This window comes from Chenopodium album, chromosome 4, assembly GCF_948465745.1.
Source record: "Chenopodium album chromosome 4, dcCheAlbu1.1, whole genome shotgun sequence".
In the NCBI taxonomy this organism is placed as follows: domain Eukaryota; kingdom Viridiplantae; phylum Streptophyta; class Magnoliopsida; order Caryophyllales; family Amaranthaceae; genus Chenopodium; species Chenopodium album.
Window position 1 is genome coordinate 7084646 of NC_137837.1, and position 23551 is coordinate 7108196.

General features: G+C 37.7%; 1 protein-coding gene, 1 long non-coding RNA gene and 1 pseudogene across 2 annotated transcripts; 1 reads left to right on the forward strand and 2 right to left on the reverse strand.

Moving 5' to 3' along the window:
• Window positions 1-192: 192 nt before the first annotated feature.
• Window positions 193-10378, reverse strand: LOC145627555 (uncharacterized; annotated as a pseudogene).
• Window positions 2712-5719, reverse strand: LOC145628772 (uncharacterized). Its single transcript, XR_014111483.1, has 3 exons — window positions 5682-5719; window positions 5394-5529; window positions 2712-3124 (listed from the first exon to the last, which is right to left on the reverse strand). It is a non-coding gene; the product is annotated as an uncharacterized LOC145628772 (long non-coding RNA).
• Window positions 10379-12544: 2166 nt separating the features above from the next.
• On the forward strand, window positions 12545-14303 carry LOC145626525 (uncharacterized). The gene is made up of 5 exons (XM_081678972.1): window positions 12545-12944; window positions 13050-13137; window positions 13225-13295; window positions 13457-13513; window positions 13934-14303. Exons 1-5 carry the CDS (start codon window positions 12828-12830, stop codon window positions 14105-14107), a joined length of 507 nt encoding a protein of 168 aa, XP_081535098.1. The 5' UTR covers window positions 12545-12827; the 3' UTR covers window positions 14108-14303.
• The last annotated feature ends 9248 nt before the right edge of the window (window positions 14304-23551 follow it).

A 23551-nucleotide genomic window follows, 5' to 3' on the forward strand; every position in this document is an offset into this window, starting at 1 on the left:
TCAATAAGAAAACGAATGCAACTCCCTAGCAGATCAAAAGCAAACACAGCTTATACAAAATTAACAGGTTAATCCACATTTACTTCATACATGTATATTCCAATTTCCAAAACACAGGTTTTAAGGTTTTTGCCTAAAATCCATCAAACATATTTAACATATGACTTACTGAAACACAAGTTCACTCACGATATCTGTTTATACACAGCTGAACATATATGCTTTAGTCGTTCCTCCTTCCACCTTTGCTCTTAATTATCGCTTGCTCAGTTTTCAAAATACTTTTTCAGCAATTCTTTGTCTGCATCACTAATATTTGGATCATTGAGTAAGCTCACAAATGATGATATAGTGTGATCATCAGAAGCAAACTCTTTGTTTGTCATTAAGCTGACAGGCTCTAAAGCTCTCTTAAGCTCTCCTTTCCATCTATAAATCCTCTAATAATTGTATTGAAAGTGCATTCATCTGGAAAGCATCCATTGTCCTCCATATTCTTCAGTAATTCATCGGCTTTTGCTAGCAACCCTTCTTTACAAAACCCTTTTATCATTATGGTGTAAGCACGCACATCATGCAGCCCTTTAGCTGTGAGAAAGGAGAAGATGTCCATCGCTTCTCTAAGGCGCCTAGCTTTACACAAACCATCCATTAGGATATTGTATGTAATTATATCAGGGACCACTCCAGTAATCTCCATTTGCTTCATTGTTGCTATTGCCTCATCTACTTGTGCATTCTTACACATGCCATCAAGCAATGAATTCCAAGCGATTACATTTGGCTTTAGTCCATGAGCTTCCATTTCCTTGAAAAACAGGTGTGCAAGCTTGAGCTGATTGTCCTTGCACAAGGCATCTATAAGAGTGGTGTACGTGATAACATAAGAGGCTAATCCGTTACAATGCATTACTTGGAGCAAACCAAGAGCTCTCTCAATCTTTTTAGACTTGCAATAGCCATTGATTAAGCTGCTGTAAGTAACTACATTAGGTTTGCAGCCATTTTCAACTATCAAATCCATAAGGTTTTCTGCCTCATCCAACTCACCACGTAAACAATATCCATCTAACAGAGCAGTGTAAGTGATGATATTGGGAACCAAACCAATCTCAGTCATGTATTCAATTATGTGTCGTGCTTCACCAACCTTGCCATCTTTACAATACATATCAATCAACATGCTGTAGGTCTCAATGTTAGGAGTTATGTTGTTCCTCAACATCTCAGTGAGCATTTGTTGAGCCTCTTTCTGTTGTCCCAAAGTGCACATACCTCGAATTAAGGTATTAAAGGTGACAACATTAGGGGCAATTCCCTTGACTTTCATCTCCTTGAAAAGACGGAGAGCCTCAGGTAATAACTGGTGTTTACAGAGACTATCAATGATGGTGCTATAAATGACAACATCAGGCATAAAATGGCCATAAGACTCCATATTTCTGAGGAGTTTGAGAGCACCAGCATTATCACCGGACCTACAGAGACCTTTGAACATAGTACCATAGGGAATAATCATTTGGACGAACACCTAAGAAAAAGAGGTGCCTTTAAAGAGAAATGACAGTGGAGAAAGGGGGGTTGGGTTTAATCTTACACATGGATGAAAAAAGCTGATTGAAATCGATAATATCAGGAAGTGGGCGAATCAATTTCATACGATGAAAGAGGGAAAGAGGAAGTTCAACAGTAATAAACCCTAATTTGGATTGTTGTCTTACAAAATTGAGAAACAATTTGGGGTCATCAGAATCAACATGAACAGCACGAAATAAATAAGATTGAAATCGAAAATGAGAAAGCAGAGAAAAGGAATGAAAAGGAGAAGAATGGCGAAGAAGAGTACCAAAACCAGCGACTTTCATCATCATCATCATCATCATCATCTTCATCCTCATCTTCATCTTCATCTTCATCTTCATCTTGCCACTGCCAAACTTCCCTCTGTTCGTATCAATTTTGAAGCATGCTATTCTCTTTGTTTTTCATTTTCACATTATATTATTCTTCTTTTGGTAGGTAAATTTTGGAGCATGCTATTCGTTATGACCTCTACCTACTACCCTCACGTACTATGTAGTCTCGTGGCTCACAGTTTTTTAAAAGCTTGCAAACATGTACGGTTGTACGGAGTATTTGTCTCGTGTTCAAAGGTAAACATTTAGAGAAGTTCTGACACTAACCCGATCCATTCAATTAAAGTATTAAAATTATAAATAATCCTTGACACTAACCCATTTTTTACATGTCCAATTTATGTTGTTTTATATGCAAAAGTCTTTGTCTCGTGTACAAATGTAAACAAAAGTATTGATAACTTTTCCTTACAAAAAAAATAATGCAAAAGTATTAACCTCAACCATAATATACTTTGTATATCATTATTTGCATAAATTAATGTTTATTTCCTTAAGTTGTCGAGTTGTTAGTTTCCCGTAGGGAATCTCAATAATAACACAACCTATTTGACTAAATGTATCACATCATGTTGACTAGTTTAATTAAACTTGTCGTAAACCCAGAACACTAACCTGGCTTCTGTGTATCCGATTTGTGTCTTGTTCTCATGTTATGTCAAATTTTACCAATTCTAATTTATTTTAATGAAAAGGTCATAACATGTGTGCCAAATTTGACTTCATTCATTTGTCAAAAGCCCAAAAGAGCAAAAAATTCTTAATTTCATTTCAAAATTCAAATTATGTAATGAACATTTTATTCTTCCATAGCTAGTTACAAAACATAACAGTAAAATTTAAGTTACAATGCACAAGGCAAACATCAAAAACTCGTCATGCCTCATAACCTTGTTCCCTTCTCTTCCTCGAGCATTCAGTTAGTATTGCCCATTCTTTTTAAAGCATCACTGATATACATCATCATCACTAATCTTCTCTTTCTAACTTCATAGGATTCATCTTCTCAAAATAGAAGCTGTTGATTTCGACTACACTTTGCTCTTTCTTCCCGATCAACAATATAAAATATACACATCATACGTGTGACTATATCTACACTTACCTTAATTTAGCACAACAATTGTACTTCACTTGCAAGAAAAGGGATTTCTTAACTCCACAAGACAGGAGAAAAATTTCAAATCACTTGCTTCCCTTTAAATATCCTGTTAAAAAAGAAGCAAGATATTCACCTCAATATAAAGTTATTGCATTGCATGCAGCAGACTTTGCAGAAATACGTCGTACAAATAAAAAATTAAGATACTTATTCCACAAAACATATATTCTGGAAATTTCAGACTCAACATTCGACAAGATGAAAATCACAATAAAATTGATTTGGATGACTTGGTCATCGTGAACAACAGAACAAATGACAAAGATTGAAAGGGTTCATGAATTTTGCAACCTTCAAAATAAACCTCATGTTTAAGTTGAAGGGAAATTCAACAAAATACATCGAACCATTGAGAGAAAGTAGTAGTTGAGAATAGCTACTTGACATGCAATATCGAATGTCTGTCAATTTCTACAATACATCCCTGTTCAATTAAAAGAAAGATTATGATGGCAGGATTTGGTAATGCAAATGTGGGATAGATGAGAAAACTTTCAGGTTGCTATCTGGTGATGATGCAGTTAGCTCCCATAGCAATCAATTAAGCGATGTTCGGTTGAACTGCATGAAATCTTCATGCCAATTCAATTATCCATGCTTGATACTTTTTTTAGGTATAAATATAAGGAAAAACATAAGTAGGAGGTCCTCATCTTGAAAGGAACACCTAATGTATCACTTAGAAGTATTCGTGCTTGATACTTGACAGTTGACACTCCAAATGAATATGCATGTGCACGCTTCAACTTCATACAAAAAGGAGAGATTACTAACCACCATTTAAAATACAAATATAACCAAGGACACTCATAATTGAGTTAATGACTCTGATACCCAAGCCCAAGTGTGAATCTCATATCCTAGCCCAAACAGCAAAGATGTATGACTGACAGATGATTCTCCAGAGTTCACTCAACTGCACCCTATTAATTTCACTATCTACTCATATGATGGCTTAACAACTGCTATGTGAGGTTGATGCAAAGGGAAATGAGTTTTTGGATACTTACATGGTAAAACCAAAGCTTACATTTGCTACAAGTCACTGAGCTCAAGCCTATAGCTAACGAGCCTTTCTCCGCTTCCCAGCTAATCTGGAACAGCTAGTTTCACCTTAAAATTCCTATTGGCAACATCTCCAATAAAGACATAAGAAAATTCATCGTGCACAAGATATCTTGTAACTAGTAGAAATTCAGTCAGTATAGTAATCAGAAGAGCTGATCAAGCTGCAGCAAGTCACCTCTCAAATCTCATTGTTATGCAAAACAGCAAAACTAAGTTGCAGAAATGCCTTCTCTTTAAAAATTGCTAGGGCTAGTCAAGTGAATGCACCTACTCAACTTGAAGAGAAGTTCAAAAAATATGTATCATTTTAACTGGTCAACAAGGGGAAGCAGCTAGGACCAGGATCTTGTTGGTAATTATTTCCATCACCCTTGAACTTCAATAGACATGGTAAATTATGAAGTCACAAGGAGGCCCCACGCAGACAATACAATAAAGGTTATAAAGCAGAGCAACAAGTGGCCTTTTTCAACATTAATATTTATACTAACTCAGCAAAAGGCAGAACGTGGTTTCTCGCAAAAATAACTATTGGAGAGGGACTTTGAAATTGGTGCAGAAATTTTAAAGAGTTGATTCCTGTTCCATCTTTTCAAAGCTATCAATTATAAACATGTTAGAAGGCTTGAAGCAATCTGAATTTCAGCTAAAATGGGATGTTGTGATAGAGGTTGGTTGCAATCTAACCATGTGGACAATCTTCTATAAGACTGTTTGGTACTTGTTAAAATAACCTCAAGCGAAAACAACGGAACAACATTAACAGATGGTGAAGTTTAGATGGTTTGCAACTGTATAATAAGTGCAAAACACAGTAGAAAAAACAATAACACCCTATCCCAAAATTTAATACCTAGGACTGGCAAACTATCTAACACCCTAACTTCAAATTAAGGCATTAAGCATTGACATTCTTCAGCAATTCTATTAAGTGACTAACTTCAAAGATCGCAGAACTTAAATTAAGGATCAATACAGTGACTAAAACATATCCAGAATACTTAACAGTTAACACCATTCAATCATATTTCATAATCATTGTTTTGTCCACACACACACACACACACACACACACACACAAAAAAAAAAAAAAAAAAAAAAAAAAAAAAAAAAAAGAGCATCTCATATGTCATACCTCATAATAGTATTTAAGATGACATCACTGCAGCAAACAAGGGCAAGCAACATTTTCTCTAATCCTTTCATTCATTACAAACATACAGCAAGTTCAAAATTTAGTAGCAAACCTTTCAGTAGGAGATCAAGGGAACGTCTGACAGCTGCAGCTTCTTTCAATAAACAATCAGTCAAAATCCATAACTAGGATATTGTGAACAACAATACAGGTGAACTGCTTGAGCATTTTCCATCACCCTTTCACCCCTGACATTCCAAATAAAACTTCTCTATAAGGTTGTGCATTTCCACATAACTCATCTAATTAGAAATATGGAATCATATATAAAGATTCCGAGTAAGCATACAGGACCTGGTTTAGAGACTAAAACTAAATGTAACAATGATAAATGTCAAACCTTTATAAAGCATTCTCTGAACTGCACAAGAGCCCTATCAATCAATCAATCAATCAATCAAAGCCTTAATCCCAAAAGTGGGGTCGGCTAACATGAACCAAATTTGATTATTCCGTGTAGTCATCAACATAAATCTTTCTCCTCCATCCCTTACGATCCAAAACTTCATCCTCACGTAAATCCATGCACTTCATATCCTTCCTCACTCCTTCCAACCAAGTCATCTTTGGTCTCCCTCTTCCTCGTTTAATCCCTCCATGGTCCCACTCTTCCACTCTTCGCACCGGTGCACCCTCGGGTCTCCGTCTTACATGTCCAAACCAACGCAGACGATTTTCCCTTAATTTATCTACAATGCCCGCCACACCTACTTTCTTGCGAATAACCTCATTTCTGATTCTATCTCTTAAAGTGTTTCCACACATCCACCTTAACATGCGCATTTCCGTAACCTCCATCTTTTTAATATGCTCTTTCTTAGAAGCCCAACATTCTGTACCATAGAGCAACACTGGTCTTATGGCAGTCCTGTAGAATTTTCCCTTCAACTTTAAGGGAATGCTGCGGTCGCATAACACTCCCGTGGCCGCTCTCCATTTAAGCCACCCTGACTTAATCCTGTGGGTCACGTCTTGATCAATGTCACCATTCTTCTGGATGATCGACCCTAGGTACTTAAAACATTCACTCATGGTCAAATCCTTTCCATCCAAACTCACCACTTCATTGCTTGTCCCCCTCTGAGTGCCAAAACGACATACCAAATATTCAGTCTTACTCCGACTTAGCTTAAACCCTCTAGATTCCAACCTTTGCCTCCATTGCTCCAACTTGACATTAACCCCATCCTTAGTCTCATCCACCAAAACGATATCATCTGCGAACAGCATACACCATGGAACCTCATCTTGAATTGGTCTAGTTAATTCATCTAGAACCGTTGCAAAAAGAAAAGGGCTTAATGCAGACCCTTGATGCAATCCGATTGTAATAGGGAAATCTTTTGTCAACCCTCCGCATGTCCTCACATTTGTTGACACATCCCGATACATATCCTTAACTAGGTCTACATACCTTCGTGGGATACCTTTCTTCAACATTGCCCACCAAAGTATCTCTCTTGGCACCTTGTCATATGCCTTCTCTAAATCAATAAAGACCATATGAAGATCTTTCTTCTTTACCCTATAAAACTCCATCATTTGTCTTATCAAATGGATTGCCTCCATAGTAGATCTCCCAGGCATAAAACCAAATTGGTTATCTGAAATGCTTGTGCATGCCCTCAACCTTTGTTCAATCACCCTTTCCCACAACTTCATAGTATGGCTCATAAGCTTAATTCCTCGATAGTTAGAACAATCTTGAGCGTCTCCTTTGTTTTTATAAACCGGGACCAAGGTGCTCTTCCTCCAATCTTGTGGGATCCTTGTAGCCGTCCATATCTTGTTGAAAAGGTTTGTTAACCAATCAATACCAATCTTACCCAAACACCTCCACACCTCTATCGGTACCCCATCAGGGCCAACCGCCTTCTTAGGTTTCATCTTCCTCAGTGCAATCTCCACCTCTACTCTCCTAATCCTTCGCACATACTCCATGTTGATTTCTTCATCACTCATAGAGGTATCTCCTATCACAACTCCATTACTTCCATTAAATAATTCATCGAAGTACCCCTTCCACCTGTCCTTGATGCCCTCCTCTTGCACTAGGACCATTTGGTTCTTATCTTTGACACACTTCACCATGCCAATATCCTTCCTTGCCTCTTGTCTTCTCTTTGCCATCTTATAAATGATCCTTTCTCCCTCCTTGGAATCAAGCTTTTCATAAACCTCCTGATATGCCTTTTCTTTTGCTTGGCGAACAGCTGCCTTTGCCTTACTCTTAGCCTCCTTATACGCTGCAAAGGTTTCATCACTCCTACATTTTCCTAAGGCTTGATAGCATTCCCTTTTTTGCTTAATTACTGCTTTCACCTCTTCATTCCACCACGAAGTATCTCTCTGTACCGAAGTTCTTCCCCTTACTTCCCCTAAGACCTCTTTGGCCACTCTTAGGAAACAGTTCTTCATTCGTAACCAGGTCATGTCCGGATCCACCTCTCCATCCCAATCCGCTTCTTCAATTACCTTTTCTGTAAAAACCTTAGCTTTTGCATCCCTTAGGGTCCACCATCTTATCCTTGGTTCTTCTTGTCTAACTTTTTTCTTCGCCTTCTCTTTCAGACGAATAGTCATTACCAATAGCCGGTGTTGGGTGACCACACTCTCCCCAGGGATAACCTTACAGTTTATGCAACTTTGTCTATCTATGCTCCTTGTGAGCAGGAAGTCTATTTGAGTTGCATTTGCTCCATTCCGAAAAGTTATCAAGTGTGAATCCCTCTTCTTAAACCAAGTATTAGCCAAAATTAAATCATATGATTGGGCAAAATCCATAATAGCTTCACCACCGGCGTCCCTCTGCCCATACCCAAAGCCTCCATGGACACTCTCATAGCCATCTCGGCTCGCCCCAACGTGCCCATTTAGATCCCCTCCAATATATAACTTCTCTGAGTGGTGGACACCCTGCACCACCTCGTCTAGGTCCTCCCAAAATTGTCGTTTCTCTTCTGCATCTAAACCCACTTGGGGAGCATAAGCACTGATAACATTCACAATCTCCTTGCCACATAGCAACTTCAGCCTTATCAACCTATCGTTCTTCCGATAGACCTCGATCACCTCTTTTGCCAACCTCTCATCGAGAACCACACCAACTCCGTTCCTAGCTCCACCATTCCTTGTTCTGTGGCTCGTTTCTTGCCCAACATACCATACCTTATACCCCAAAACCAAGCCTCGAGCTCCTTCTCCTGTCCATCTTGTCTCTTGGAGGCACATGATGTTCACGCGTCGTCTTTTCATTACTTCTACCAATTCTGCTGATTTTCCCGTAAGAGACCCCACATTCCAAGAACCAATCCGCAAACTAAATTCTTTTCTCCCACGCTCCCTCCTGATCCCAACTCCAAGTCCTTGATTATTTGACACCACAATTGGGCAATATGGCGCGTCGCTTCTGGGCGACGACCTAGCAACCCTTACATACTTATCACTGCACCCGGGTCTGGGAAGTGCAGCGCGTCGCTCAGTAGGGAACGCCCCAATGGCACGCCCTTGCTCATTTGACACCACACTCGGGCAATGTGGCGCGTCGCTTCTGGGCGACGACCTAGCAACCCTTGCATACTTATCACTACACCCGGGTCTAGGAAGTGCAGCGCGTCGCTGAGTAGGGAACGCCCCCACGAAAATATCTGTTTGGCTCATGTCATGGGATGTGACGAAGTTTTATACTGGCTGTCACTGGCCTACCGTAACCCTCCTCCTTTATCCAGGCTTGGGACTGGCAGCGGGAAATACAATGTGTTTACCCTCTTGCAATATCCATCACACACTGTGAAAATCCCATTACCAGCTCCGCAACCTTCCTCCTTGATAGTTGAATATATTACCAATTTACCAGCAATTCCTGGGGCAATTTTCCACACACATAAATTCCCGCTAATCAAATAAAGCTCCAACATCCCAAGCATCAACATGACAACACGTCTCTAACACGTGATCGGTGATCCCCTTCTTAGCAAAAACAATATTGCCCTCACTTCAATACCATTGAAACCTATGCTCCAACATCTCAATCAAACATACCCAATTATGTTTTCAATGCCCCAAAAGGCCCTAAACAAATACAATTCTCAGGCATTTTCTCATTTTTCCCCAATACAACACCCTTGAACTAAAGCACTATAAGTGACAACATTCGGCGAAATCCCTTCTCTTTGCATCTCATCAAACAATTCAATAGCTTGAGACATCATATTATCTTTACAAAGACCATCAATGATAGTACTATATATGACAACATCAGGCTTACAAACCCCCTCAGATTGCATTTTCCTGAGAAAATTAATAGCACCCACATTATTTCCTTTCCTACAAAGTCCTTTAATAACAACACCATAAGTAACAACATTAGGTTGAATCCCAAATTTCACAATTTTATCCAATAATTTAACAGCTTTATCAACATTATTACAATTTTCATCAATAAGGCCATTGATCAGGGTAGTATATATTACAATATCAGGCTCATACCCAAGCTTAATACGCTTACCGAGTAGCGAAAACCCGAAATCGACCCGACCCAAATGACAGTAGCAATTTGTAAGAATACCCAGTGAATTCTTATTGGGTCGAAACCCAGATAATTCCAGCTGCCTTGAGAGAGAAATGACGACGGAATGATGCTTTTGAGGTCTCATTTTAGAGATGGCGATGAAAAGATGATTGAAATCCATTGCAGAAGGTAAAGGATCCAACGATAGCATTTGATTGAAAAGAGAAATTGCGTGATTTATGTTTGTAAACCCTAATTTGCATTGTTGTGAAATTGAATTGAGATGCAATCGATTGAGGATTGCTTCTCTGAGATTAAACATGTGAATGAAATGGGGGAGAAATTTGATTGGAAAAAATTAAATTAATTTGGAGATGAAGAAAATTACGGAGTATGAAAGATTTGAATTTAGGGCGCCTAGTAATTTCTTTGATTTAGGGCAAAGATTGTTGGATCTTGTAGATCTTTCGTGTGTGGGCATGTAACCACAATTTTTCTTGGTGTAAAGGCCCAATACGTTGAGGCTTTTGTTTTTCCTACATTCGGGAAGAACCTAAGAAAATTCTATCCCTAGTGAAAAATTAATTATTTATGATTTTCAAATAATGCTATTTATCGCTCATAAAATCGTGCAACGTACAAGAGTAATTTAGTAGACGGTTAAATGAAAAATAAAGAAGTTTGACAGATAATAAGAGCATCAATAATGCATTGTTTCTTATATGGTAGTTCTTATTCTCTCTCTTGTTCCACATCATCATAAATTCTTATTAAGCTCCACCCTTCATATACCCAAAGAAATGCACTAGGTCTTAACACTATATCTTAATCTCTCTCTTCTTTCTCTTTTGGAGCTCTTTTGCATGCATGCATTTGCCATGTGTAAATGTTGGAGGCTTTCTGCATTTCTCTGAATTTGCTCTGCCAAAATGCAAAGTTTCAGTGGATATTTTTATCAAAACGCACATACATTATAGTGGCACCCATGTCGTTTAATGCCAACTCATCACCAGTTCTTATTTTCAAGACCCATTGCTTATTTCAGAATCCCTTAACACAATTTCTAAATTAGAAACTCCCATTTCTCACCTAAGAACTAGCTCTTATATTTTCTCTCTCCTTAAGAACCATCTAAGAACCCCCCATTATTGATGCTCTAAAAGCTTAGCTCATTGGGTCAATTAATAGAGCACGTATTGACCTCGATTGATAGTGAATTAAGAAAGGAAGGGGAGGGAAAGAGGAGGAAAGGAATAGAAGAGAAAGGGAGAGGAAGGATGGAGAAAATACAAGTTGATTTTCATGATGAACAACAATTGATTATCTAGTGGTAATTAATATTGTAAATAAATGTCCAACTTTTTTACTAATTATGAGTAAATTTGTTACTTGAGGTGTACATCATGTAGAGGTCTCCCTCTAGATAAACGTTAATCGTTTATCACGAAGATCGATGGGGGCTCCCTCGGAAAGGTGAGCTAATTTTCTTCCAAAATTCTCTCTCCTTCCCCCTCCTTTAATTCTCCCAACCTTTAAACCCTTTCAAATGTTGTTAACTTGTTATATATACCAAAGTGCAAGGTGTACCCAAAGATATATTTTTGCTCATTTTGATGATTGAATTGAAAGAGATTCTTGTTCATTTTTATGATTATTCTAGTTGCTAGATGAGACATAAGTGTTAACATTGAATATGTACGATTGAATCCACTTTAGCTTAATTTTAGTTCAGTTTAGTTTAGTTCAACTCCAATCAGTTCAGTAAATATAAACATATCATTAAGGGCCTGTTCACATTTACTTAATTTCAGTTCATTTCATTTAAGTTCAGCTCCAATCAGTTCAGTTCAGCTCCAATCAGTTCAATTCAGTTCAACTCTTAATTTCTCTCTCTAATAAAATATTCATTTCAGCTTAATTCAGTTCAGTTTAGTTCAGCTCCAATCAGTTCAGTTCAGCTCCAATCAGTTCAGTTCAGTTCAGTTCAGCTTAGTTCAGTAAATGTGAACAAACCCTAAATTAATAGAATGAAAACTCTTTTCTTCAAAATAATAATAAAAAATCATTAAATGAGCATTATAATAACCTCGTATGTTTCTTACACCCAAGTATACACAAATCTTTTCACAATCCATTATTTAAACAAGAAAGATTATCCTCCTCATTATCTTTTCTCTTTTGTCCTTTTTCATTTCTTTAGATCCAACGAATTAGGGTGTCTGAAATGAATGTTATACAAAGTACTAGTACATTTTTAATATGACAATATTTGTTTTTATCATGAACAAAGATGTAATCCACAACTTTTAAGATTGATTTTGTTTATATTTTGTGCAAGTATATGCGAACATTGAATCATCTTTGATGATAAAAAAAAATGAGCAACAAGTTCCAAACTACAGTACTCGTCCTACATAACCAAATCATTAAGTTTTGTACAAAATCTAAAGAACACTCACTCACCATGACACAATCACCAATTTAGGCAATTTAATCTTCCAACACTTCCCAAAACACATCGTTTAAGACACGCGACCGAACCACAACACAACAGACAACACCACTTCCTCTAAATTAATTTATTTTTTCTAATTTCCAACGTGGCAAGTAAAATGGCAAGAATCGTAAATAAACCCACCTCCAAGGTCAATCCCAAACTCACACAACAAAAATATCTTCTCCGCCCCCCCTCTTCCTCCACTTAACTTTATCAATTCTGAAATTCTCGAACTTTCCTCCATCGTCAGCATCTTCAATCCCACCCCCTCTCTCTCCTCTTCGGAGAGTTAGAGAGAGAAACTCCCATATAAATCCCCACCTCTATTTTCCACAGATATTTTTCTCTCTCCTCTTTTTTCTTCCATTACAATTTTCTCCATGATTCAACCCAGTATATAATTATATAAACTCCTCAATTTGTCGACTCACCTTGGAATTATATTTCTAATTTTCTCAGCCGTTTGATCTTGGTGAAAAATGGAGAGAGGTGGAGGATCCAACGGTGGTAATGGATCTTGCTATTACTCTGTTCTTGGTCTTCGTAAGGATGCTTCTCCGTCTGACATTCGTTCCGCTTATCGGAAACTTGCACTTGTATGTATATATATACTCTCTTTTCGGCTCCGTTTGTTTTGACTGAAAACATTTTTCGCGGAATTTTATAAATTTATTTTTTAATTTTAATTTGGGTTTGTGAAGAAATGGCATCCAGATAGATGGGCGAGTAATCCTTCCGTTTCGGCCGAAGCGAAACGCCGGTTTCAGCAAATTCAAGAAGCTTATTCAGGTTTTTCTCACTAATTATAATTTTACTGATTTTTTTATTAATTTAATTTGATTTGAGTTAATTTTATTTTTGGGAATTATTATGTAGTGTTGTCAGATCAGGGTAAGCGATCAATGTATGACGCCGGATTTTATGATCCTACGGAAGAAGAAGATCAAGTTCGTATTTTTATTATTTTTTTTTTTCATTTAATTTTTTGGTGGAATTTAGAAATTTTGCATGTTGATCATTTGCCTATTACGGCGTCGTTTGTAACTATACGACGCCGTAATGTGACAATTTTGTTTAAAAATTAATTAGGTGTAATTATATGGAACAGGGGTTCTGTGATTTTATGCAAGAGATGCTCTCAATGATGGACAATGTTAGAGGCGAGGTAATTTCTCAACTTTTTCTCTACAATTAGCTAGATAAGACTCCACGTAACTATATTTGGGTGATTGGGTCAATTGAATGTATTGTTTAGTTCTTTTAGTTGACACGTTTTAACTTGTAATTTTGCAAATGTGATAGTATTAGTTAATTAAAAATGTATGTCAAAATTACGTATCGATTGGTGTTTAATTTGGGGCGCTTATTAGTTTTTGCCATCAAAATTTACAAAGGTGGAAATATAGGGTTGTTTTCTTTAGTAAATTATAAAAACACAGGGACTGAGGGTGAATTTTGATAATTTATAAGGGGGTTGAAATGAAATATGAAGATAATTAAAGGGTATAAATGAAAAATTAGAATGAAAATGACAAGGGATATTTATATTTATAAGTAATAATGCATGGTAATACTAAAATGGCAGACGGAGAGTCTAGAAGATCTACAAAAGATGTTCGTGGAAATGGTAGGTGGTGGAGATGGGATGTGCTTTGACTTAAACGTAGATCAAACGGCTGCTAAAAGATCACGAAGTAGTGGAACTTGTGCAGCTACCAAAGGGAGCGCCGCACCCAAGCGAACCTCCCCTCGTTGCTGATTTATTCAAACGATGTCGTTTATTACTTGTTTGTGATTTTTCTAACCAAATAGTGTCAATTTTTAGGCTGCTTCGTTTTTAATTGTTCAATAGGTTTTTCTTTTTCTAGAATTGTTCAACCTCTTTCGAGTATTGAGTTTGTAATTGTTAGATTATTAGTGAAATGTGAAATAAATATTTTCATTATTGTCTTATTTATACTTCTATTGTCTTTTTTATTTGCTATATTTGCATTTGGCTTGATTTTTAAGGGAAGTGAAAAAAAATAGAAAAGGTGAGTATAGTTCCAAAAGTTAAAGAAAAAGATGGCAAAGAATAGTGTAAATCAAGATATTATTAATGCCAATAAAGGAAATGTTGTTAAAATGAAAAACACCCGAAACCAGCAAATTAAAACTGATTGGAATTACTATTTTAGAATTATACTCTGTGTTTTGCAAACTATAATTATGTTCTTTCTTTATTTCAAATTTACCACAACATTAGCGTAGGTTCTATGCTAAGGGCGTGTTCACATTTATTGGAGTTGAATTAAACTGAACTAAATATTTTATGAAAGAAAGGAATTAAGTGCTGAACTGAACTGAACGGATTGGACCTAAACTAAAAGTAAGCTGAAGTGAACAGACTCTAAGTATGAAAATATATTTTCAAAAAAAAATAAAAAAAAAATTGAAGTATATATTAATACAGTATTACAACTGAGTATTCTGTATTATTATACAAAGTATAATTTATAACACGAGTACGGAGTGCTTATTAGTGTTGATATAAGATCCCGATTTTTATTCAAAGAGGACAACAGTTTACCAAAGAATAAGCAGATCTGTCACGTAAATATTTTCCGTAGTTTTCATTAGAGTATAACAAGCGTATATATACAACCTAGCACATAAATTAGGGCACATGAGATAGGCCCGATAACTATACACAATAATAGGCCCTAACACCCCCCCCCCCCTCAAGTTGGAGCATGCAAATCACAAATGCCCAACTTGCCAAGTAAATACATGAATTGACTTTTACTCAAAGCCTTGGTGAATATATCCGCTAGTTGGTTTGTGGTCTTCACATAAGACGGACTAATGATACCATCCTGAATCGCATCACGAAGATAATAACAATCCACCTCAATGTGCTTAGTACGCTCATGGAAAACCGGATTTTGCGCAATATATAAAGCAGATTGATTATCACAAAACAAACTCATAGCTCGGGGATGAGAGACACCCAAGCTCAGAAGAAGAGCCTTTAACCATTTCAATTCATCAGTAGTTTTAGACATTGAACGAAATTCGGCTTCCGAAGAAGACTTGGCCACAATGTCCTGTTTCTCAGTCTTCCAAGATATAGGAGAAGCACTAAGAAACACCAACCATCCAGAGATAGAACGGCGCGACAAGGGGCAACCCGCCCAGTCTGAATCACACCAACCTGTAAGATGTAAATCACAATCTGAACTCAAAAGGATTCCCTGACCCGGACATCCCTTCAAGTATCGCACTGTACGAAGAGCAGCTTCCCAATGGTCCTGTCGCGGGTGTTGCATAAATTGAGACAAAATATGCACCGCGTATGCCAAATCCGGTCTAGTAAAAGACAAATAAATCAGACGACCCACAAGCCGTCGATACTGCTCTGGATCAGAAAAGAAAGAGGACTCTGATTTTGCCAGAGTATGATTCTGTTCAATAGGAGTACCTGCCGGACGAGCACCTAGTAATCCAGACTCTGCAATAATGTCAAGTGTATATTTCCGTTGACATAAAAATATGCCTTCCGGACTACGAGCAACCTCAACACCAAGAAAATACTTCAAAACACCCAAATCTTTCATATGAAAACAGTCACTCAAGTATGACTTGAATGTTGAAATCGCAGAAGAATCATTACCAGAAATAATCAAATCATCAGCATACACCAGAACACTCGGTTGAATAGACCCAAATTGCAGAGTAAAGAGAGAGTAATCAGAGTACGATTGTCGAAAGTCATACCGTTTTAGAGAGGAGGCCAATTTAGAGAACCAACAACGAGGTGCCTGCCGAAGACCGTACAACGACTTCTGAAGTCGACACACCATACCTGGTTGAGCGCCATGAAAACCAGGGGGAGGTTTCATATAGACCTCCTCATCAAGATCACCGTGAAGAAAGGCATTGTGGACATCCATCTGATGCAGTTCCCAATTCTTTGCAGCAGCCACAGCAAGAAAAGCGCGAACAGTTACCATTTTAGCAACAGGAGCAAAAGTCTCGTTATAATCGATACCCTCTACCTGATGATTACCAAAAATAACGAGACGAGCCTTCAATCGCTCTAGAGTGCCGTCAGAATTAAGCTTGACCTTGTAAACCCATCGACACCCAAGAGCTTTCTTGCCCGGAGGCAAATATTCCATTACCCATGTGCCATTATTTTCCAATGCATTAATTTCTTTTTGCATTGCCTCTTTCCATCCCTCATCTTGCATTGCCTCCTTGAAACTACGAGGCTCAACCGCTGTATCTATAGCTGCAATAAATACACGGTGTCGCAAAGAGAATTTATCACAATTTACAAAATGCGCTAAAGGATAAGGAGTACCTGAGGAGCTTAGAGACGGTGAAGTGGGAGAGATAGATGGACTCGGAATAGACAAAGTATGTGCGACATAATCCCGATGCCAACCCGGAGGATGCCGGTCCCTTTGACCCCGACTCAAGGCAGTAGAAGAAGGAGAGGAGTGGCTCGGATCAGCCATGGGGCTGCTGTCTAAGCCACTGTCCGTGGCTGTTGCTGTGCTGCGGTCAGAAGAGGTGCGGGCAGAGGATGCCGCGGAGGTACTGCGGTCAGAGATGGAAACCGCGGTGAAGGTGCGGTCCAGTCTGCCAGAGGCAACATCCTCCGAGGCAGAACCAGAAGATGCAGGGGCAGCATTGGGGGGTCTGGCAGCAGCACTAGACGGAGTAGTATGGGGCACGACAGTAGCATGAGGAGCAGCAGTAGGATCATGCGGGGAATGTGGGGTTTCAGCAAGAGCAATTGATGCCTCACCCAATTCTAAAATTTCTTCTAAGTCATCCAAGAAATCAACATCAATTGCAACATTATCTTGAGCAGTAGGAGTACTCACCCCATCATCACACGCAAATGGATATTCATGTTCAAAAAACTTGACATCCCGCGATACGAAAATATCACCGGTTTCCAAGTCATATAATTTCCAACCCTTTTTGCCATGAGGGTATCCCACAAAAACACACTTTCGACTTCTAGGAGCGAATTTGTCTCCTTTAGCCTTTTGATTGTGAGCAAAACAGAAACAACCAAAGACCCGTAAAACATCAAAATCAGGCTCTTTACCAAAAAGCAGTTCATACGGTGTTTTATTAGCTAGCAAAGTAGAAGGAGTACGATTAATCAAATAAACCGCCTCCAAAACACATTCTCCCCAAAGACTTATCGGTAGATTCCCTTGAAACATTAAGGCTCGACTCACATTTAAAATATGTTGATGTTTTCGTTCTACCCTACCATTTTGCTGAGGTGTTCCAACACAAGAAGTTTGGAATAAAATGCCATTTTCATTGAAATACGGAATTAAGTGTTTGAATTCCGTACCATTATCACTCCGCACACATTTGACATTAACATCAAATTGACATTTAACCATAGCAAAAAAAGAGAGAAAAGAAGAATAAACTTCAGTTTTATCATTCAATAAATAAACCCAAACACCTCTTGAAAAATCATCAACAATAGTAAAAAAATAGTGAGCGCCACAAGTAGATGGCGTCTTATATGACCCCCACAAATCACAGTGTATTAACTCAAAAATACGACTAGCCTTATTGTCACCAATGGGAAAACTATCCCGAGTTTGTTTCGCCTGTGGACAAATATCACAAGCTTTATTCAAGAATTTGCTACCAGAACTAGCACTAATAGCAGGAACTAACTTGACAATTTTATCCGACGGATGACCCATACGACGATGCCATAACTCGAATGTAGAGACTTTCGGATCCGTCACCGCACATACTTTGGGAATACGCCGAAAATAGTAGAGTCCATCTAATCGTTCACCGGCTCCAATCAGGCTCCCCGAGTGTAGGTCATGTATAGCACATAAAGAATTAGTGAATTTGACAACACAGTGAGAATCATCAATCAATTTAGAGACCGAAATTAAATTGCAATTTAATTTCGGAACAAAAAGAACATGCTCAAGAATAATGCCATGAGCCAGAGACACACGGCCCTCCTTTGTTGCCAAGGCTTTTGCACCGTCTGGAAGACCAACGGGGCAAGGTGAGATTGAATGTACATCTAGTAAACAAGACTCATCACCGGTGACGTGATGAGAGGCGCCGGTATCAATAATCCAAGATAAGGAATAAAACTCACCACTCATCCTGTCTTGTTGACTGGTAGCCATATTAAGTAAAATACGGACATGTTCGGGTTGTAAGGCCAATATATCATCTGACGAGGAAGTATCACTACAACCGGTAACAACATTGGCTCGGACAGGTGGCCGGACAGAATCAGCCCCACGAGCAGGAGAAGGCCTGCTGCCAGAGGTAGTCCCAGCAGAGGAACCCGAGGCAGCCCCCCCTTTTTTACCGTATTTTTTGAGCCACCAATCCGGATATCCATGAAGAATAAAGCAACCTGAATTCTCGTGACCCGAACGTTTACAGTGGGAGCAATAAAGTTTCGATTTATCCACGCGGTTTGTGGACTGAGAAAACCTTCGATCAATGGGGAGTGCAAATACGTGAGCCTCATCTTTTTGGGACTTTGATGCAGCAATATTACGGGAACGTTCTTCCTGCAGCAGCGCTTGATAGACCCGATCAAGATTAGCAGGGGGTTGTTGAGAAAGAAGATTAGTGCGCACAACCGCATATTTTTCATCATCAATCCCAACCCAAAACTGATGCAATTTCTCTAATTCCCTATCCGCTTCGTACTTGGCAGCAACATTACAGGAACAATTGCCACACTCGCAGCCATGTGGTGGTTGCAATCGAAGTAGATCATCGTAGTACCCCATCAACATAGTGTAATAGTCTTCAACAGACATGTTTTTAGATTGCTTACAGTTAGTTATAGAAGCCCTCAGTTGTTGTAGCCGAGGTCCGCTTGCTTCGCAAAAGCGTTTCTCCAAATAGTCCCAAAGTTTCTTTGCCTCATCAAAATAGGGAATTGAAGCAGCGAGTTTCGGATCCACGGCCCGCAAAACCCACGACACAAGCATAGAATTGACTGTATCCCAATCGAGCAGTTTCTTTGTCTCAGTTGGCTTGGAGATGGTGCCATCAAGGAAGCCGAATTTGCGCCTAGATTTCAAGGACAAGGAGATAGCCCTCGACCATGAGAGATAGTTATCGCCCTTTAGAACGATATGAGTGATAAGATTGCCAGGTTGATCGCCTGACCCAAGGTAATAGGGAGATGAAGGATCTATTTTTGAGTCGTCCACCATTGTAGATTAGAGAAGAAACAGAGAAGATTAGAGAAGAAACAGAGAAGATTAGAGGAGAAACAGAGAAGATTAGAGCGAGCAGAGTAGAGAAAAAAAATTTAGGGTTCTTAGAGTTGTATTAGCTCCGATACCATGTCACGTAAATATTTTCTGTAGTTTTCATTAGAGTATAACAAGCGTATATATACAACCTAGCACATAAATTAGGGCACATGAGATAGGCCCGATAACTATACACAATAATAGGCCCTAACAAGATCCATACGAAAACTGAAGGAGATGGTACAAGTAGCTTCCATATATGTCTAAAAAAATTGCTCCTACTTATTAATCTCTTCATAAAAGTTTTGTTATAACACCCATTTAAGAAATACTAACAAATTCATATTGAGTATTGAGTACAAGGATTACGAAGTACTACGTATAATTTAATGCCAACAAAGACTACTTAACTACAAAGTGAATTGTGATAATTCACAACTATAATAAATTTTAAATTGTAATTATATTCCTTTTTTTTTGGATTATCAAATATCAACTCTATTATAAATATCCCCCAAAAAAATCTTAATCAAGAGTAGGTTATTTTAAGTTTAGAAGTGGCTAGAAGAAGAAGTGCTTTGATGGGAAGAAGAAATGCTTTGATGGAATTTATAATATTAATATAGTAATATTATAGTAATATGATTAATTAATTAATTACAAAGGATATGACCAATCATAGATGCGTGGAGTTGCTTCTTTAGTTTAATTAATCGAAAAATCAACAAGAAAGAGGGAATAAATAAGAGAAATAGTGACACATGGTGTGCATGTAGATTCCACAAGTATGACTTTGGTCGAATTAATTAGTAAAAAATTGAATTAGGCCACAATTATTTTGATTACCACATTATCCTGTCTTCTTGTGTCTGCTTTCTAAATCTTTTAAACGGTTTCTTTTGGGGTTCCAAATTTTATCTTTCCCAATTCTGATGAATAGATTTGGAATTCGCTATGATCACACCAATATGTAAGTGTAGATTATGGCCATATTCTCATCAGATTATTTTCAATTCAGTTCAGCTTTTAATTTCCTTCTTTCATAAAATATTCAGTTCAGTTCAGCTCTTATAAATTTAGTTCAGTTCAGCTCAATTCAGTCAATGAGAACGGGCCCTATGTCATATTTATATGGTTGTTACAATTTGAACCAATATCAAGAGTTTGATTAGTTAAGTTTACAATACAAGCAACTCATGTTCGAGCTTTAGCTTGAGTAAAGCTCGAATATGGTAATGACTAATGACATCCAAAATTTTACTTACAACGGTTAACTCATGCGCTCTAGATCTCCAACACATCAACCTAGACGTGTTAACTCATGTAGTCATGTTAACAAAGAGTACAATCATTTTCTTGTTATGACAATAAAAGGCAATGAACTTGGTAAAAGTTTGAGAGCAATAGCCAAAACTTAATTTAAAATCAAATCTTGTCTACATTATTATCACGACAGCTCTCTTTACCGCCTAAAAAGAATGTATGTTACAACAAGCGTACATTATTCTTTGAAAATTAATGCAGAGTATTAGTAGATCATAATACAAGTTAGTCATAATTGAATTTCTCATTATATTCAACTAAGAATGATTATTGAGAGAATTGAACGAAAAAGATCAATATTGCATACGAATTATAATTTTGCTCAATCATGTCAAATCTTGCAAGATGAGCTGGGATAAGGTTATGATAGTACAAGAACTTGAGGTCCAAATAGTACAAGAAATTCAGCAATTATTTTGAGATACTTTTATTTAGGGCTGTCAATTCGGGTAAACGAGTCGGATTTGAGTCGGATTAGTGTGAGTCGGGTCATCTTGGGTTGGGTTAATGTCATAACATATGCGGGTCGGGTTCGGGTTGGATCATTCTTGAGTCGGGTCACATCGGGTCATATATCTTATCGGGTTTAGGTCGGGTTACATTCGGGTCAATCATGTCAAATCTTGCAAGATGAGCTGGGATAAGGTTATGATATTACAAGAAATTTAGGTCCAAATAGTACAAGAAGTTCAGCAATTATTTTGAGATACTTTTATCAATTCCTATTTTAGCAATAATCTTGAGATTCTCGTATGTTTAGTCTTTTCATTCATACAGCGGATTCATTTTTCTTGCTCCCCATAAAGTTTATGTCTTATGGCCCTTCTAATGGATATTCCTCTTCTTAATCACATTTCTTATTGTTTACTTAACAAATAGAGCTAATCGAGTGGTTAAGATCGCATAAGTAGTCAAATTAACGAATCATTTTTTTTTTTTTGAAACAAAATTAACGAATCATTTTTTTTTTTTTGAAACAAAATTAACGAATCATTTATAACTAATTATATGCACTACTTGTCAATTTGCAAATAATTAATGCACTAGTTTTCCAGTATTTTTTTTAAAATATTGAATTTATTTACACACAGCATAACAAGTTAACGATTATATTTTATACATATGTATATAATTATCCTTTTTATCCATTACGGGTATGAGGGTTTTATGTACTACGTAGGTTCACTCATATGCAAGGGTCGATTACATCTCAAATACTCCAAATTAAAGCCAATCCTTACAAGAATCAAATCCTTACATGTTGCTCCGATGTTCAACTATTCTCACCCATACAAATTTCAAAGTATTACATCCCTAAGATCATGTTGTGAGACGTATGCTACTAAACTAAAATGTGGGACCAACAACGTTAGTTGATAAGGTGTTCAATAATCAATATGTATACTTTGTGGCTAGTTTGGCATGGAAAATGCAAACAATATCAAATTCCCAGCTGCTTCTTTTGACCACGAACTTGCTGAAATCAACATATGTGATATGTGGTGCATTTCTTTAGTCTAAAACTTAAAGCTATGTTTCCTTGGTTTTTACTGGATTGCAAAAGATTTCCTACAAAAATTCACAAGCACAAATGATTGAAGATTTTTAAAAGGTTTGCTAGTAATTACAACAGAGTTTAACTTTTCGGAAGCAAGTCTTACCAATTGCTAAATGCTAACAATATATTTTCCATTGCAAAATTCAAACCACTTGCTTGAAAGTGTAAATTTCCAGGTACATATATAATTCCTTCGCGAGATCAATAGCCTCTGTTAGGGTGGACTTGGGTATGAGCCATAAACAAGACTAAAGCAAAAGGTCAAGGATCAAATCACATACTAGTATCGTCTTTCTCACGGGGTGCCCTTAAAAAGAGATCGAAAAGAGACTTTACATGTATTTACAGGAAAAAGGAAGGAAAGAAGGGTCAAGAACCATATAGAAAATCAACAATTTCCAAGTACTATACCTTTGCTGAATCCATTGTGCAAGCTTCCAAGGTCTTTTCGTAGCAAAACTTGTATTCTGTGCACGGAAGCCTGAGTACATGCTTCGAGATCAGCATCAACACAAATTTGCCCAATAATGCTACCATGTCATAGCTGCTAACCTTTCAACTTTTGTTGCATTGCATATGTAGAGAGGAACAGACAAGTCCGCTACTTTGTGATGTCACTTGAACCTTCTCTAAGCCTCATGACAGGAATGATGTTTGCTACATTTGATAGCATGACAATTTGATCAATTACTGCAAGCCTTTTAGTAAGAAGAAATGTTTCGAACAATTCGATATATATAGATTGTAAATAGCTCAAAATAACATGGATCACCATGACATGTTTAGCCTCCATTCAGCTGGCTCATTACAGTTATATGCTGTTTGCCTGTTCATGCATACAAACTTGAGGTACACAAACACAGGAAGTGCAATCAACAATCATGTCCACTAACTGGATTTTTGGAATGTTAAACATGGTGCATATTCAAATATGCAGAACAAATCCTATAAGTTGAATTTATAAACTACGTACCTTGAAGGGGGGCCTTAACACCCCTCCGGCTACCAAAGGTAAAGGGGAGGGGGAAAAGCAGTCAATTTAAAGGTC